This window comes from Falco rusticolus, chromosome 15, assembly GCF_015220075.1.
Source record: "Falco rusticolus isolate bFalRus1 chromosome 15, bFalRus1.pri, whole genome shotgun sequence".
NCBI classification, from domain to species: domain Eukaryota; kingdom Metazoa; phylum Chordata; class Aves; order Falconiformes; family Falconidae; genus Falco; species Falco rusticolus.
This window is the reverse complement of record NC_051201.1, coordinates 22877119-22895432: the sequence shown is the minus strand read 5'-3', so window position 1 is coordinate 22895432 and position 18314 is coordinate 22877119. Positions and strand designations below refer to the sequence as shown.

Below are 18314 nucleotides of genomic sequence, written 5' to 3'. Positions count from 1 at the left end.
AACGGGGCACCCCAAACGTGGTTTTGCACAGGGTTCTTATACCCTTCAAACCTTCAGGTACAACATGACCTGACTGAGCACCACCTCCCACATTGCTGATTACCAGCCACAGTAAAACTTTGTGAAGAAACACTATTTTTCCAGCATTCTCACTGCTTGTCTATCGATCCAGACGTACCTGGAGTCAGTCTTGCTGGAGTTACTGATCTATGACACCAGGCAATGCTGGGAGGGTTTCAAAGCCATGTCTTTGGATGCTAGGGTGCCCAGGGGTATCTTTCATCCTTCATGGATTCCTCTAGGCTTCCATGAAGGAAAGTCCTTATTTCCAGGGCTGGGCTGCCCTTTGGTTTGTTTTACTTAAGCACAAACAATACTGAAGCCTCCAGTAAAATTCTACTACCTTGTTACATCGCAGTTATAACCTGAACTATGTATATATTAAGAACATACATTTTCACGCTGCAAAGGTGGGTTGGTGGAATAGTTAGAGAAAGGAATTTTCCTAACGGGACGGCTGGAACCCCCCGCCTTCCCACCGCCGGCGGCCAGGTCACCCCGGCACCGCCCGCCCGCGGCCTCGGCTGTTCCCATAAACCAGCCGGCGTCACCAGCGACAGGGCACTGCTGCCTTCGGGGGGACCGGGGGCAGCGCAGGCCCCTCCGCTCCTCCCTGGGCGGCCTTCGGAGGGGTCGCGGCTGTTCGGCGGGGGTTCGCCGCCTCCCCGAGCGATGAGGACGGTACAACGCGAGTGACCCGGTGCCACCAGCGGGAAGGCCCCCGGCTGGCGAGGCCCCGCGGGGTGGGTGCTGCAGGGCTGGCGCCCAGGGCCTGGCCCGAAGGCCGTGCCGTGCCCCAGGCTGTCCCTCCGGTGTGGGGTCCGCAGGCCCCGGGCCGCCCCAGGCAGGCCGCACACTCCGGTGGAGCGAGGAGGCCCCGTCCCGCCCCGGCTGCGCGGAGCGGCCCCACCGCGCCCGGCCCGGTTTGTCCCCTGCGCGCCGCCGTACCCAGCCGTTGCCGTGGCGACGGGCCCAGCGGCCTGAGCGCGCGGAGGCGCCGGGAGCTGCCGCGTCGGCCTCGGCTGGGGGCCCCGCGACCCGCCCGGGCATGAGGCGGGTACGGGGCCGCTCTCAGCCGCCTCTGCGGGGAGAAGGTGAGAAGGCGGTGGCGGATCCGCGGGGGGTCTGACCGGCCCTCCCCGCAGCGGCTGCCCGCGACCCCGCTCGCCCGGCCCGGCCCGGCCCGCGGGGCCTGCCCGCAGCTGCCCGGGAGGAGCCGGTCCCCGGCGCGGCTCGCTGCGTGCTGCCCCCGCTGCCCCCCGCTCGGCGGCTTGGCGGCCGAACACCCGAGGGGTGAACGTGACAACTCCCGGCTGGCTTACAGCCAACTAGGTAACTAGCAGGGTTAACAAGTGGCGCCAGCTCAGTTACCCTGTGAGGTGGTGAGTGACCCCGAGGGCGGCTCCGTGCCCCGAGTGCCGGTTCGGGCTCTGCAGCCGGGCCCGCGGGGCGCCGGGCTCACCCGCGGCGTAGGGTACCCGCCGGGCAGGGGGACGCAGCCTCCTCGGCTCCCTTCACACGCAGCTCTGTTTTTCATCAGTACCGGTGAGTGATCAGTGCATGGGCTACAAGGGAAGCTGTCGCACTGGCAGGGAAAGGCCAGAGGAGCTTTGCCTCTGAGGGCCTTTCCTGCTCCGCCACTGGCTGCCGGGCTCGGGGGGGCCCAGCCGGGAGGGAGCTTTGGTCGCAGTTCAGCACATAAAAGGTTCTGTAGAATTGGACCAAGGTTTTTGATATTAAACAACATAATGTTAAATCCCTCTGGTGGTGTAAAACAGTAAAATCTTGCAGTGAAACAGGGATTCCAGGGTCTGGGTGGGCTGAGCGCCCTCAGCCAGGGTCTGGTTAGGAGAAAGGAGAAATGTGGGGATTTTTTCAAATAATTTGAGCAGTTTTTGTAACAAGTAGCTCAAATTGATGCGCAAGCAAGCTTTCAACAACCAAACGAGAAAAATACCATGTGATTAGTGACTATTTATCATCATTGATGAGCCAGTTGCCATGTAGCAATTTAAAGTATGCATGCATGCAGGCCGGTACTGCTAATTTCTTCAAAGGCTGAAGTTAGGAATTATTTTTTTTCCAGCCTGCTTGTCGATAAGACCGTGCTGATGAGCATAAATTACATTCTTTTGTATTCTTACCTGCTGCGTCTCTACCAGTTGACACCAAAAGATCCTTTGTTGGCTGTGATGACACAAAAAGCCCTTTGCCTGGGGCTGATGCAGGACTGTTGGTGCACCAAGGTCTGGAATTGTTCTGCTCGCGCTTTCAGCCTGTTGGCATTTTTCTGGTACTGGAACTACTATAAAAAATGCTGCAAACGAGCCAGAGATGACCTCCTTTTCTTTCAGCGTGCTCAGGTGCAAGTTAATCGGACTAATTGAAGTTGCTTATCCCTGTTAGATGTTAATTCAACATCGTCTCTAGTTACTAAGGAACCATGAGCGCGGTGCAGAGGTACTTGTGCTTCAAGTCAGCTCGGGTCCGGCAGACCTTCTTAGTGCCGGTTTTACAATGCTACCCCTGACCTGCTGCCTGTATCGTACTCCCCGGTATCCGCTGCACCCAAGTTTTCCGTGAAGCAAAGCAGCCCAACTCTCTGTCGTTAAATGCCCATCCTGGCTCCACAGCAAGTGAAAAGCAACAACTAGCAATCCAACACAAATTGAAAAAAAGGAGAAATGGCTTCTGAGCTCATAGCTGTTGTGCAAACAGGAATCGTAAACGTCAGGAACTTTCCAGGTTATGGTTGTAACTGATCTTTGCAATTAAATTTGCTTTCTCCTGCCAGGAGTCCAGACACGGTAGGACAGCTGAATAATCAAGCTGCTTCCTGCGTGGATGTTCTGCATATGTAACTCTCTGTTCAGTTCTTCTAGCAACAGTCTGCTTTATACCTGTGTTGTGGAGTAACTCCTGCTTCTTTTCCTCTTTTTGTCATTAGTGTATCAGTTTACTTTTTCAGTTTCTAGTCTTTCCACTTCCTTTGTTGCTGACAAAGGAGTCTCTGTTGTCTTGCATGCTGCGTGGTGCTGAATTGCAGTTCCAGACCACGTGCTCCAGTGGGGCCACCCGCTCTCCCCTCCCTACACTTCTCTGCACCAGCTGGAAGGACAACGTGGCATGTCTGAGACAGGTGAAAGGACTTGTTCTGCCACCATCCATAGCAGTGTTCAGACATGAACATGTCCCCAGACCACAGCAGATTATACTGCATCTCTGGACTGTCACCAAAATACCCTCTTAGCTCTTTTTACTCTATTTATTTAGGTCTAGATCCATTCAAAGACTGGCAAAACCTGCAAGTTTCCCTTAGCTGAAAATCTGGGGTATTGTTGTTTCATGCAGACATCAGCACTTGCTTTTAGAGTGGAATTGGTTTTTTTTTTCCTTTTGTCACTATTGATACAAAATCCCCTGTGCAGAGAGAAGTATCTCCTCAGGTGTGTTGTCATTTTAGTCTCTCCAACTTTCTGTACACCTTGGAGCACATCTCCAGCACTTGGGCTCAGTTGCGATATTTTTGTATCACATTTTTTTTTTTCCATTTTTGATTTCTGTAGATGAATATCTGCAATAAACCTCCTAATAAAACAGCTCCAGAGAATTTGGCCGAAGCTGTTCCTGAGGTGCAGGTCCAACGCGCTCGAAGGAATGGCTGGAGCTGGCCTCTGCACCTTTTCCAGATTATTGCTTGGTCGCTGTACCTCTTCTTTGCGCTGGTTGGCTTTGGAATCCTGGTTCCTCTCCTGCCTCGCTACTGGCTGCCTGCTGGCTATATTGTATCCTTTGGTCAAGAGGAGAACACGGACCGTAATAAACTATTGGTGGGACTGTTTTACAATAGTTGTTAGGTAGTGTAGAAAGTGTAGGAGAAAGTAGCTGAGCCACAATCTTTTCTGAACTATAACTATAATTTTGATTTTCTCCTGTCTATAAAAAACAGTTATTCTGAGTTACTCTGCCCTTGAACTTTGGGTAGGTCACTAAAGTTCTGCTTGTTGCCTTCATCACTCTGTTAAGGTGACTGTCTTTGCTTCCAAGACTCCTTTGCTGTCTGCTTCTGCCTGTGTGTCTCCTTTGTTTTATATTATTCTTCTACAAGCTTGTTGCAGGGTTTGAGGGAAGTCAAACTAGAAAAGCCCCTCCTGAAGCCCCCTGGCCGCAGTGGGCAGCCGCACCTCCCCACGCTGACTGACCGAGTCTTGAAAGGCGGCTTTATCTGTTGGTGGTTATATGGTGCGGTCGCTTGTGATAGCTGGCAGTTATCTTCTCCCTGGGCCTTCTCCTGGGTCTTCCGTAGAAGATTTGTGAGTGAAAGGCAAGGTGGTGTAGTGTGACCCTCAGAGGAGAGGTCTGTCGTGCAGCAATTTAACGCACGTCTAACTGTCCTCTCAATGCGGGCAGCATCAGAAGATGAGGTACTTGTGCTGTGAAGGCATCTTGTCCTGTGAGCTGTGCAGCAAAGCCCAGCTCAGCCCAGCCCAATGTGTTTTCAGCCTCCTGTCCTCAACCCACCTCCCTAGAGCTGTGCGTGCTGCTCCTGCAGCTGGGAAGGAGAGAGACTAGAGATGGGGTGTGCTGGGGAGTGATCCCAGTGCTCCCAGTGCCACCTTCTACTGTCATCTATGCCCAGGGAAGGAATTTTGTCACGGCCAGGCCCTGGCTTCTCCTGGTGGACTAGGTTGTCTGGGGAGTGGCAGGCTGGAAGAGGGTATCCCAAGATTGGAATTTAGTACTTAACAAGCTGGTGAGGATTTTTAATTTGATGTGCGCATCTGGGTGTACCGAAAATAAACTGGAAGGTTTGCACACATGCTCATTTAGCTGCAGTGTATTTTAGCAGCAAACTCTTGAGCACAGCGGTACTCCAGGCATGCAGGTTGCTGCTTTGTATGTGTACATTCTTACGTATTTGTATATTCTTTCCAAATATCAGCCATTACTGCAGGTGCCTGGTCAAAAGTACTGCTAAAGCACATTTGCTCTGGCTTGCCACCATGTTAAGAAGTAAGAATCCAAACAGGCTGTGTTACACGAAACAGTGGCAAATCCTGGATACCGTTTGCCTGTAAATTGTACAGGAGCCTTCTTTAAAGGGGTGATCCTCGTCCTTGGGATTCTGACTGCAGGAAGAGGAAAGCAAGGTGGTCAGTACTAGTTCCTTGATATGACCTTTTTTTTTCCTTTCTCGTAAGTTTGTTCTTATGAAGGGGCACGTGCGTGGCCTCAACTGAGTGTTCCTTTCCAAGGAGTCGGTATGGACTGAGATATATGGACCTACGTCAATGGTCTGCATGTGGGTCCAGATTCTGGTAAGTAAAGGTAATTTTTAGAAATGTCCTTCCTAGCACAGGAGGTTTTGTGAGGCAGAGTAGTACATAATAAGGAGGGTTGTTCTGTAGACTTAGTTATCTTTTTCCGGAAAATATTTATTATCTCTGTTAATAAAGCTCAGATTAATGTGCTGCAGTCAGTTATATAGTGATACTTCATTCTAAGCCATATATTTCTCATCTGTGTGGCCTTTGTGCATTAAGGATAAAAATTACAGGCATTAAATCATATGATCCTTAACTGTGTACTTCAGTGTCCAGGAGTGTGTTTTATCTACCATTTAGTTGTTCATCTTACTGCAGTCTCCATTGATCCTGCGGATGCAAATGTGCGAGAAAAAAATTATCTGGGGCCTCTGGCCGCCTTCAATCGTAATCAACACACACATGTCATTGAAAACCGTCACTGCCATGTCTGCGATGTCGATGTGTAAGTATCTTCTCTTCTTCTCCTACTACTCGGTTTTCTTCACCGTTACACATCACCGTTAGTCTTTAATGCTAAACTCTCTTAAGATTGAAATTGAGCCCCTGAGGCTCTATAGCGCAAGTTAAACTTTATCCTGTGGCAGGGCTCAGTTAATCGGGTCAGTGCCCTCTGTCAAATACGTACACGGTTCTGTGTTGCATTTAATTGGTCACGTGTTGTGTGGAGCGGACTGTACGGTTCCGTGCTACTGGATCTCAGTGTTTGACCTAACAATGTGTCATTTGTGTGTGTGTGCGTGTGTCTGGCTGGACGTTAATACAGTAGCAGGCAATGCTTGGAGGGCAGGCATTGTGATCAAGCTTTGTAGAACTGTTGAAGGATTTCAAATAAGAAATCAACGATTTCCAAATTAGAAATTGTGCAGTGTATTTTGCAGTGTTTAGGATTGTGGTCCAACAATGGCTGTTTTGTTTGGGTGTTGAGGTATTCCTGATGTGGAAGGTTTCCTTGCTATTACCAGGATCTTAACCGCTGTATCCCCCTCCACTCGTGTCACTGGAAAGTCACGGTAATGAGCTGGTGCTGCCGTGCTAATGTCACCCTTTCTTTGGCAGGAGTGCCAAGTCAAAGCACTGTGGAACTTGCAACAAGTGTGTGTGTGGCTTTGATCACCACTGCAAATGGCTCAACAATTGTGTGGGAGAGAGGAATTACTGGTAAGAGCCTGGCATTGTGACAGGAGCACAACACTGAGTCAATGATGTTGCCCCTTTTCTTCCCAAGGTTTTCCTGCATCACACTCCAGCCTGTGCTGAGCCACGCAGCTCTCTCAGACCCCAGCTGAATAAAATCAGTCGTGACAAAACCAGATGGAAAATGCAAGCATAATTATGACATTCAAATAGCCAGGGATAAAATTCCGACACTTAGTAGCTGAACATCTACTAGTAAAAACAGCGAACATAATCTTGTTTAGTTTTAGGAAAAGCTTACGGGGTATTAACTGGGGGTCCTTAATGCTTCTGAGAGCCGGAGTGGGAATAGAACCATGATCATGCAGTTCCCATCTCTGAAACAACCTACTTTGTTGTGGGTTTTTTTATTGCATACTTTTCCTACGAGACCCGCAGCGTACAGGCACCTCTTATCTGTGCTAGGTTTAAGATAAAGAGTAAGGAAGCTGTCACTGATTATTGCTTCTCAGTTTACTTTCCTGCACTAAAACCACATGGAAAGCAAACGGTTGTTACTGCTGGGTGCCTTGTTACACTGCCTGCAGATGTTGTGCCGGGAGCTCTCTTGTCTGTCCTAGATAGACCTGACCGTGTTGTAACCACAGTTTCCCTTAAGGGTCACTGTTTCATCCCTCAGGGTAACAGATCAGAAGATCGTTAACCGGTGTCTATCATAAGTGTAAGAAAGCATCACAGTAATTTGGGGTAACTGTCTGTCTCTATCTTATCGGAGGCTGGGGTTTTGAATTGTATGTGTGCCGTTATTGAAGCCACTCAGACTTTTCATCTTCTTGGCAGGCTTTTTCTGAATAGTGTGCTGTCTGCCCTTCTGGGCCTTGGGCTTCTGCTGCTCGTCGCTTGCTACGTCTTTGTGGAGTTCTTCGTTGACCCCACGATGCTTCGCTCTGACCAGCACTTTGATGGTACTAGCAATGCTTCTGTTGTGTGTCCTGTGAAGCAACCGGCGTATCTTGAAAGGGGATTGGATTCCCTGGGCTCTCCCATGGAGGAGGAACTCCTTACTCCTTCAATTTTGTATTTCTGCAAGGGTGTCTCTGCTCAGATGGACAGAATGTCTTTCCTTACAGAGCCAACTGCTCTTCCCAATGGCCTTGCAGACAAAAGATTTCGTAGGTGTCCAGTGCATAATGGATCTGCAACTACTTTTGAACTAACAGTGTTTGCAGCTGTAAAGTTTATGATGCATCTATAGAGATATGTAATATCTGGACGATCTACTTAGCCTCCAACTCTTTGTTTTTACAGCTCTACAGAACCACACGGACCTCTGGTTTGTGTTTCTCCCTGCAGCTCCTGTTGAGACTCGCGCACCTGCCGTTTTGACCACCATTGGGATTTTTATTCTTCTGAGCCTAATGACCGTGATCCTGCTTGGCCACCTCCTGACCTTTCACATCTATCTCAGTAGGTGCTACATTCCTGTCATCTGCACCCCCATTTCGTTTTCACTTAGCTGCTTCTACTCATTCTGCATACACTGTGTGTTCACTCGTGTCACAAATATACAAAGTTGTGTAAGATGGCCATTGAAATGGTAGAAAATTTGAGTTTAACATTGTATTTCTGATTTACCACCAGTACCAGGTGGTCTTATCAGTGCGTGTGCAGCAGGGGGCTTGAGTTGGGCTTGTGCATTCCTGTGTCTAAGGTGTGTTGTCCTGGACCTGAGAGCATGTGGGAGAGTAGCAGCGAGGCCAGGTGGAACGAGCTGGATAATTCCAGCTCAGTGCCGGCGATGGCAGATTCAGATTGGTTCTGCACGTGTGCTGTTGTGAGTCTCCTCACTGTGCTGCCCAGGACGTCTGTTGTGTGAGAGTCTGTTTCTCTGTGACCCCCGAGAGATGTGGACAATATTAATCTAAATTTCTAATAGGAGGCCTAACGTCCAGGTCAAGCTCCCTTAATGGAAGTTGTACCTCCTTAACACAAAAAGGCTTGTGAAATTCAGAGGAAGAGGTTTTCAGAAAGGCTTTGCATTAAGTCTCCTACTTGTTTCTCTGTCAAGAAGGGATATTTATCTTTGTTTACATACAGATGGGCGTCAAAAACCTTTTTACAGCCATCGTCTGAAATGAAGCCGATGCTATTTGGCTGCCTGACGTAAGTCATGAGGAGAAAGGATCTTACAGTAGCTGATGGTGCCAAAACTATGGAAGAAGGGATGTGGTGGAAGAGAAATGAGGACAGCAGTGACAGAGGATCATTGGGTGCATTTTTAGGTTGTCAGTCACAGTGGTGCAGATGCCAACACAAACTAGGTCAGCTCAAACCAGTACAGCTCCAGAAACAAAATAGTTGCACTGCTGAAGTGTAGCATTTGATGGGCGAGGGCTCCTCAGCTGGCATGAAGGTTCCTGTCGGTGAGGTCATTGACTGTTGTTTTCCTTTGAGACCCTTTAACGAGCTTAACTTAAATTTGGTCCCGCTGCGATTTTGCTTTCTCGGTGGAATTGGAAGTTGACTTTGCTGAGTTAATGGCGATGCCTGTGGATTTCAGAGGTCGAACTAGCACGGTAGAAAGACTAAAAGCGTAACAAAACTGGGGCCGCTCCAGGAGGATTTCTTTTGGACGAAAAAAAAGTATTCTCCAGTTGAGTAGAGTGGTGTTTCTCCTGTCTTTGTGTACAATTTCCACGAGAGGGTGCTCCCTCCTTGGGATAGAGACATGCTTCCTCGTCAGGCAGAAACGTGCATGGGTTGCGCTGGTTCTGCTCTGGGTTTGGGGGATTTTTTGTTGCTGTTGTCTCGGGGTGATTTTTCTCCCCTCTTTCCGAGTAAATTTTGACCGAAATTAGTTTTTCTTTCTGGCCCGGTTTTAATTCTTATGACTTATGAGAAAACAGAATTTAATTATTGCTGACTTTTATTAGTATTTTATTACATTTAAATCTGCTACCCTACTGAAACTGGTCCCAGCTGTGCAGAAGTGCAGTGTGTAAGTCCTTGCTTAAAAGGAGTGATGTTACTATATAGACGCCTGTTGTGCATTAGAGATGAGAGTGCATTGCACTGACAGCTGAGATTCAGGGAGATGGGCAAAGCATGTCTGGGTCAAATTCCTCTTATTTCACACCTGTAATTGTCAATAGTCTCACCTGAATGCTTTAAGGTAGGTGGTGTTGGAATGAACGAACCTCTTTTGGGACTAGAAATACAGTTTACCAATTTAAACGTAATTACTGTTCATGAGTATTTCTTCATAAACCTTTATTTTTTAAGAACAGTTAAAATACAAGGAGAAAACAGCACCCCTGTGAGTGCTATTGTCTGTAAGCTTCACATGAAAAAACATTGCTTAAGTCAGGTGTGACTATGGAAATTTAGAATCTAGTTTTGTTACAAGCACAGTGAACTTTTCAGAATTACTGTCCTGGTTTTTAATTACTCACTGCTACCACTCAAAAGGGAGGAAGTAGGTTATTCTCAAAATAGTACGTCCGTGTATTCAGAATTGCCAGTCTTGATGGAGATTCAGTTCTAGAGGCATTCAGTGAAACATGGTGCTTCAGAAGTTTGGAGGGAGGATATTTTTTTCATTCTTCAGTAGTCAGAAGCAATAGTAAGCAGAATAAAAAGAAAAAAAATGGTAGGGAATATAAGAAAGGATATGGGGCTCTTCACAGGCTATTAATTATATATTTCACAGTATGTGCTGAAGTGTTATCTGGCCAGACAAATGCAGTATTTTTAACTAAACAGTTATAAAATATTTTATGAGTTATGCTGTTAAGTATTCAGAAACCAACAAACTCTAAATTAAAAGTGGTTTATAGCCCTTTGCTTATGAAGCAATATTCTGTTTCTCAAATGAAGCACACGGTGCCACTGTAGGAGCATTTGCCAGCACCCTGTGCTGTCCCTGCTCAGTGCATTCGCTCAGTACTTGGCTGCGGAGCAGTGTTCATTTCTGTGCTCCATCTTCCTGGCCGAACGGATCTTGAATTCTTATTTCTTCATAAGGACGATGCTTTAACAGGAGGGGCACCTTCCCCTTTGCTCTCTCTCACTTCCCTACGAAGCCGTCCTGTGGTTGGGGCATCGTTTCAAGGGGTCAGATATTACTGATACAAACGGCTTCAGGCAGAGGAAGAACCATAGTCTGGACGTCCCACATCCTGGGTGTCTGCATGAGCTGTGAGAAGGAAGAATGATGACCAGGCTGGGCACTGAAAACCTTCAGCATCCATTGCTGGGTTTTGTGCTCTGAAAGTACTTGCTATCACAGTGTCATTATGGGAGGAATGTCTGACTTTTGGATCCTCGTAACATTTTGGGTCTCATGAAGAAACCAAGCTTCTCAGACATGGCACGTGCTTTTGGTCATTCATGGAAGCAGATGTGTTTGTGTGTGTGACCTTAAAAGCACAGAAACTCAGGCACATGTGACCTCTGGGCACATCTGTTTGGCTTAAGGCCAGCTGTGCGTCTGAGGTTTTGAATATGAAGTGTCTCAGTCTCCTCTATGGGACACGCTGACCTGCTGAATTTCTTTTCTGCATTGAGCATCACAGACCTTCTGACTGCTTGTGGAGCTTTCTGTGCAGCGCACACCGTACCCTTACTGGGTGTGAGTAACGGGTTTGCTCTGAAATGAGCTGGACAAATCACAGCGGCACAGACGGCTGCACCATGTCAGTGGGACTTTAGAAGAACAGTGGGATTGTGAGAAAGTGTGATGGTGGCAGTAAGGGATGTAGTAAGATGTACAGTGCAAAGGTACTTTTGACTCAGATTATCACGTTTATCACGTTTACAGTTACTGTCTGATTGTGTAGTTATTCACACTCTTTGTATAAGTGTAGTTACAGAGCGGCCTTTCCTGCGCTGACAGCTCGCTTTTTTTCCTCCCAGTGTGGAACAAACTGACGACGTATGAGTTCATCCTGCAGCAGCGTCCGCAGCATGAGACAGAAGATGGGGAGAAGCAACAAGAGTCTTGTCCCTCCCAAGTGACACCCAGTCAGGTACTCGCGGTCCATTTCTCAGAACAGCCTGGCTGGCCTGCAGGGTACAGTGTGCTGCATGTCTGGGAGTCCAAACTTTAGAGACAGTTGCCAGACAGAAGATTTTAGAGAGACTTGGTGGAGGCAAGTGTGGTGTGAGGGAGTGTGAGGCTGTAACTCGATGTAACTTGTTGGAATTCGGGGCGGCTGGTGCAGCTGGGTCAGTTCTGGTACAGCCGGGGCAGCAGGGGGAGTGACAGGGGGGGAGCAGAGAGAGAGAGAAAACAGCGACAATGAGCGCCATGCGCCCCCACGTGCCCCCACTTTCTTTGCCCCACTTTCTTGCACCCCGCACATTTGCACCCCACTTCTGCACCCCACTTCTGTGCCCCACTTTGTACCCCACGCTTCCTTGCCCCACTTTTCTCTGCCCCACTCCCCCTGGGTGAGCGGCGATGAAGTGATGGCTGCAGCGGGCCGGGTGTGCAGCGTGTGCCGGTCTGTGTCGGTCGTGGCCATTGCTGCAGCTGATGGTTCTGCTCGTGTGGCGCCGTCTGTCTCTGGTACCGTCAGGCTGCTGCTGGGCTGTGGCTGCGCCAGCTGTCAGGACAGAAAATGTCTGGGCTGTGGCTGAGGCAGGAGGGAGAAGACATCTCTGTAATAAAAATCTCTCTTCTCCCCTCTGTGTCCGTATTGGTCTGAAAATATTTTGCTTTATTTTTTCCAGGAGGCAGGCTCTTTTCCAGGTCACCCTGGCTGTACAGACCCCGGTGTTCCCGTAGGGGAATTCTCAGCAGTAACTGCAGGACAAGGGTGAGTAAAGGCACAGGTACGAGTTTCCCTGCAGCGTGTGTGGGGAACGGGAAATTGTCAGCAAAGCCACTGATGGATCCTCAGGCAAAAGCACTTAGCAGGACAGGGAGCACTAATGTTTTGACCAAGACATGGTAAAATCTTTGAGTTTCAGGAAGGGAAATACCTGCAGGACTACTTACCTCCCCTTCCCTGGGAAAATATCTTTCCTACAATAGCCTTTTTCTTTCTTTTTTTTTTTTTCTTCTGTTTTGTATCAAAATTACAGCAAGGCTGCCTGATTTGTCGTGTAGTTCCTATATTGAGCTCGTTACAGTTATATCATTTCAGGTTGTCAGGAGATGAATCACAACAGCAAGGTCTGTAGCACAGGCCAGCACTCATGGGAAAACAGCGTCCTTGTCTCCTCATTCATCCTGGGCTGTTAACTCCTGTCCCAGGGGAAGGGAGAGGAAACCCTTCACACATTGCACAATGGTGCAGGAAAAGTGACCCTGCAGTTTTGTCAGGGATGCTGTGCCAGGCAGGGGATGCTTCAGTCAGGCTGGTGTGTCTGTGCGAGCAAAGTGGGCATCAGTTAAGTCACGTGTAAGGGAATCATCTTGTGTCTCTGCTGTGTGTTTTAGCTTTTCCAAGCTCTGTGCCCACAGTGATGAGGCTGACCCCGAGCAGAGGTCCTCCCCTGACCTCCCATCTCTTCACTTCGCAGTCCCTTCTCAGGTGAGCAGGAGAACTTGCTGCATGCCATCACCTCTGCTGCTGGCACCTCACCCAGGTGTGTGGTGCATGCTCACTGCAGTGCAGGCTGTGGTTTGTACGCACACTTTGCCTGTCCTCACTGTGTATCTGCAGGGGTGACTGTGCCCTGCGGTCACTGTGTCCAGGTGACACTCTCCTGTCTCAGTTCGCGCGTGTGATCAGATACATTCTGCAGTTCCTCCGTAAACTCACAGCCCAGCTGTAACACAGCTGTAACACGATGTCCTGTTGCTGCAGTGCGGTGCAGTGACTGTATCTGCACCACTTCACTGATGTAATAAGCTGTGCATGTTTCTGTTGAGCAAAATCCAACAGTTTATATGTTTAAATACGGATGTTAAAGCACCTGCCCAGGGAAAGATGGTGTGCGTGGATATGAAGCTTGAGGGTGTGAAACAGCTGCCCAAAGTCCAGTTTTCTGTGCTTTTGATATTCGTGTATTTGTGTCCAGATGCTCTTCCCCCTTGCTCAAATGGCAGGTGGTGGTGCTCTCCCCATTTCCTCCAAGCTTATTAATCAAAGTTGTCATCTAGATGATAAAAAAAATTCCTTTTCAACTATACTTGTATTTTGGACAAGAGGTACCTCTCCCTTGGGATGTCCTGTGCTATGTGACTTTTGGTCCCCCCTTCTAGTCTGGCTTTAAAAATCCATCTATCCACCGGTGTCTCGTAGATCGTCCAGCTGTACGAGACAGCAGCTTAAAGGCACCTACACACAGGGAATCACTGTGTGCAGATAACACATATTCATTAAATACCTGTTCTCTATCATTTCTTTATAGTAACTCCATCTTAAATTATAAAATGTTCTTGGTCTTTGGTCATGACTAATACCATTATTAAAAATAGGAGGAATTAAAAAGAATTAAACTATCTGTCTCATTACTTTGGGCTGATGAAGTGACTTACCTTCTTTGGGCCATCTGCTTTCACAGCAGCAGAAAAAAAGAAAAAAGAAGATGCATAAAGCTTCTTCCTCAGCAATGGACAGCAGATCCAAAACACACGCTGGACCTTGGCCCTCTCTCCCAGGCCCCCAGTCAGGTGAGAGTGCACCAGTCCGCTGCTTTGCTTCTGGACTGGGTTTCTGGTTGCTGGCACACAGACACAGAGTGTGTCATGAGAACCCACTGGCAAAAAGCTAACTTGCCTAAGAGGGGAAAATGAGTGCTTATGAGTGCTTGGAGACACTCTAAAGTGATCAGGCTTGGGTACTCTGCTGAGAATTCTGTACATTTTCATAGATCATTTTGCAAGAATATGCATATGATTTTCTTTAACACTGGTGAATCAGCCATATGAGAGTTCCTGGGCTTGTTCGTGTCTCTGTGGGGCTGAGGGATCTCTCTCTCTCCCCTTCCTTAAGCTTTCTTCTCCCTTCCTTTCCACCTGCAGATGTCCCAGCCATGGCTGCTGCCACCTCATCTTCCCGCAGCCTGCACTCCTTGGTGCCAGCTTTTCCTCTGGGAGCTGCTGTGCCCACCCGCAGCGACGGCCTCATCCAGGTGGCAGGACCCCCTGCTGAGTATCACTCAGAGTCCGCTGAGCCCATAGATGAGATTCCTGTGACTCAGACTCGCCTGGGGAGTGTGGCTCTTCACAGGCCTCCTAAGAACAACTCTCAACACTGTCCCTTGTCCACAGACGATCCCAGAGGTGACAGGAGGAAGAATCTGTATCCTGGGCACAAGGTAAAAAGGAAAAGCTGCCAGCAAGGCAGACATGTGGAAAAAGACCTGGAACTCTTTTCCAAGATTCCTGCTGTATTTGTCAGTAAGAGCAGTGGAGAACCTCGTGTGTCTCAGCCCCAGCCCTGTGAGGGCACATCCGAGCCGCAGCACAGAAAATGTGCCAGCAAGCAGCATGTGGACAAGCGTGTTCCACGCTTGAAGGACATAAGGACAAACACCACAGCGGCCTAGTGGTCACCTTCCAAAGCCATGGCCTTCTGGGGACAAGGCAAGAGGTTCTCTTTTTATGTTACTGTTCTTGGCTCCGGTGACTTGTCTCTTTGCCTGGAGGTAGCAGCGCCCTTGACCTGCAGCTGCCCATCTGCCAGCAGAACTAGCTGAGAGGTGGTAAAACCTGCTGCATCATTGTTTCTGGCTGCTGCCTCTTCCTGAGCCAGGGGTGCCCCAGAGCCCAGTTCCGCTCCCCGTGACGAGGAGGAACCATCTCCCCTGGCAGGGATGTGCCCAGGGCTGCCCCTGGCTGGGAGCTGCAGCCGCAGAGGGCGAAGGGACTCACCCTGTGCACTGTGCTTGCCATCGCGCTGCAGTGAGATATTTCTCATACTCGACCAAAGGCCAGAGGCAATAAGGTGGCAAACCTGCGGCAGGCACGTTGCTAGAGAGAGCTCAGGTTCTTTCCCGAGGAAATGGACATACCCTCCTGGCCCTCTGCGCACTGGTACTGTGGTAACTTTCTGGGAGAGAGCGTGGGAAAGACCAAGGCTGCATCTCCACTGTTCCCTGCACCCTGAGAATTAAATTTCCCACCTGCCTACACCCTGCCAGTCCTTGGGTCATTGCAGGTGCTTCAGCAGGTGGTTGGAGAGTTACCTCAGGATTGCCCTGTCCCTATACCGCTTTCCACTGTGCGCTCTCAAACCAAGCCCACCACCAGCACACACCCTGTCAGGCAGCGCAGTGTGACCTGCTCCACCGTCCCAGCAGCCCGCAGTGCCCCGCAGCGCAGCTTTCTCATCAGAACCTCTGGGTCCTGAAACCTTGCCATGTCCTGGGCTGCCAGGTCCACGTTAGTCCGCAGCCAAGCCTGGAGTCTTTGTAGTGCAGAAAAATCTTGCAGTGGGTGCTGGGGCACGTAGCCGGTGCCTTGAGTCACACCAGCCTGTGCTGGTGGTGGGAAGCAGAGAGCTGTCTGGGTGGCTGCGCTATGGCACCGCAGCTTTCCCTGCCCCTTGGCTTCTGCAGGGAGCATGCCCTGCTCTGGGTTCCTGGCCAAGCGCTGGGGCCAGGGCTGCCAGCAACCCCAGGTCTGCCCAGCAGCCAGCTCACCTCGGAGCCCAGGGTAGCAGCTACATCCCAATCGGCCTTGCCACCAGCATGGATGTGCCTGACATGGTTTGTCACTTGACAGCCATGGCACCTGCATAGCCCCTGCCTCCCCGGCATGGCCGGTGTCCTGAGTGGCAGCGGCTGCCTTGGCCAGTTGCACCATTTCTGGACAGGCCCCTGGTGCCGCACACTGCTGGTGTGTGTGAACACAGAGGTGCACCAGCAGAGCAGAGGAAGCCTGGGAAGCCTTTATCACCCTACCGAGTGTTTTGATGCATGGAAACCACAACTGACCCTTTCTCCGGACCGCGGTGGTTGCAGGTGGGTGCAGGTGAGGGAAGGACAAGGCGCAGTGGGGTGCCGTGTGAGCCGCAGTGGGGTGCCGTGTGAGCCCAGCCGAGCTGCTCCTCCCCTCGCCCAGCTCAGCCTGCACGTTCAGCAGAAACGGTTTGGAGCAGGATGGGGTATGTGGGGACAAACGCTCTTTGGGCACAGCCAGCACGGGACAGGCAGGCTGCACTCCCAGCTGTGTTGTACACGCTGCTCAGCCCTGCTGCTGCCTGTCATCCCCATGCTCACGCTGGCTCCTGTGCTGCTCTGAGCTCTACACAGAGTCCGCGTCCCCTGGGCCCAGGTAGTTTTCGTTCCAGAGAGCTCAGTTCAGCAGGGAGAGGCGGGCAGGCACCTGCTGCGTTTGGAAAGACCGAGCCCATTCCCAGAGCAGCCCCGAATGCCGCCTGCTGGCCCAGCTCCCTCGGGAAGCACCCAGCGCCCCTGGCCAATACCGTGCTGCGTGGTGCTCATGCAGCAGATGCTTCAAGTAGCACATGCCTTCAAGGAAGAAGGCAAAGTGCTGCAGCTGCTGCTGGAAACACATGATCCTTCCAGAGCTGAAGTAGGGGAGTCCTTTGGCTGAAGGGTTTATGGCAGGGGTCTTCAAAATGGCAGGAGGTCATCTGTGGCTGCTTGGTTTCCGCCCCCAATCCCTGGCGGGGGGGGGTGGGGGGGTGGGGGGGGTGGGATCTATAAATGCCGGGGGCCAGACTGAGGACCCTGGGGGGCCGTAGTTTGAGGACCCCTGGTTTATGGGGTAAGCGTGGCTCAGAGATGGGACCGTCAGGCCGAGCGCTGCCTGGGACAGTCCTGGGGAAATTCTGGCAAGGCAGCATGGATATGACCGCTGACCCTGGGTTTCTCTAAAGGGCTGGCTTGTCGTCCTTCTCTCTTGTCTGATTTTTGACTCCTGGAAGAGCCGGAATGAGGAGCTGTGACTCTTCATTGAATGACGTGAGCTACTGATCAGCAACAGTGAAGTCTCACGTAGCTGTTGAACTCATTACGTGTCAGTCTGCAGGAGGGGTTGGCCTGTGATCACGCTCCTCGTGGCTTCCTTTGCTGCTGCGGCCAGTGGCACCTGCTGGCAGTGTGACCCTTTGGCAAAGCTGGTGTGTGTGTGACCAACCCTGGGGGAGCAGCAGAAACCAGGGCATCTGCTCACTGATGGGTCTCAGTTAGACCAAGTCCTTCCAGTCATTTCTCTTCGTGTCTCCTGTCACCTAAGGCAGCTACACCCCGCAGTAACGCTGTGCTCGGGATTTTCCAAGGCAGCTGTCCCACCACCCCGGAGCCATCGGTAATGTCTCTCCAGCAGCTGCCCCCTTATGTGTTTTCTTACGCTTCATCTGCACAGAACCAGTACCAAAGTCATGTCTGAAGCTCTTTAGTAGCTCTGTTCACAATAAAATTTTCTATGTCCTTTGCAAAATAGTTTCCTCCTTTTTTGCAGTCATTTGTTTATTGGCCTGGTTGATGGCCCCTGGCCTGTTTGGTCCGTTTTCCCCGCACCTCTGACATCCCAGCTGGGCTTTGCACCTTAGCCTGTGTGGCGGTGACAGCAGTCCCCTCCCCACCGGGCCGTGTGGCTGCTGGATGGGACATGGGCCTGCCTTCCCTGAGGGGCAGGGGGAGACCACCCCGTCTGTGCTGCCGCAGGGGGAGGCCAGCCCGGCTACGCTGCAGAAAGGGTGCTGTGCGCTTGGGGAGGGGGGGAGGGGGCTGGGATTCCTGCTCTATCAGGTGTCCAGGGACAGACAGGTCTGGCATGTCCCAAGGTGGCAGGTTTGGAGCACAAGCTGGGAAGGAAGGGGATGTCCTACGGTTTGCTGGGATGTGACCCTCTCCAGGAGCAGGGGGGTC

At 50.6% G+C, this 18314-nt stretch overlaps 1 protein-coding gene across 3 annotated transcripts; it reads left to right on the top strand.

Annotated features, from left to right (window-relative positions):
* Positions 1-1045: 1045 nt before the first annotated feature.
* ZDHHC1 (zinc finger DHHC-type containing 1) lies at positions 1046-17885 on the top strand. Of its 3 annotated transcripts, none has more exons than XM_037409367.1 (11): positions 1046-1154; positions 3627-3845; positions 5654-5829; positions 6444-6545; positions 7362-7486; positions 7875-7988; positions 11436-11548; positions 12255-12340; positions 12967-13060; positions 14037-14145; positions 14497-17885. In XM_037409367.1, exons 2-11 carry the CDS (start codon positions 3627-3629, stop codon positions 15021-15023), a joined length of 1665 nt encoding a protein of 554 aa, XP_037265264.1. In that variant the 5' UTR covers positions 1046-1154; the 3' UTR covers positions 15024-17885. The 3 variants fall into 3 exon arrangements, with proteins under 3 accessions (XP_037265264.1, XP_037265263.1, XP_037265262.1); XM_037409366.1 differs by having other exon boundaries at positions 7830-7988; positions 14040-14145; XM_037409365.1 differs by having other exon boundaries at positions 7830-7988.
* Positions 17886-18314: the final 429 nt, after the last annotated feature.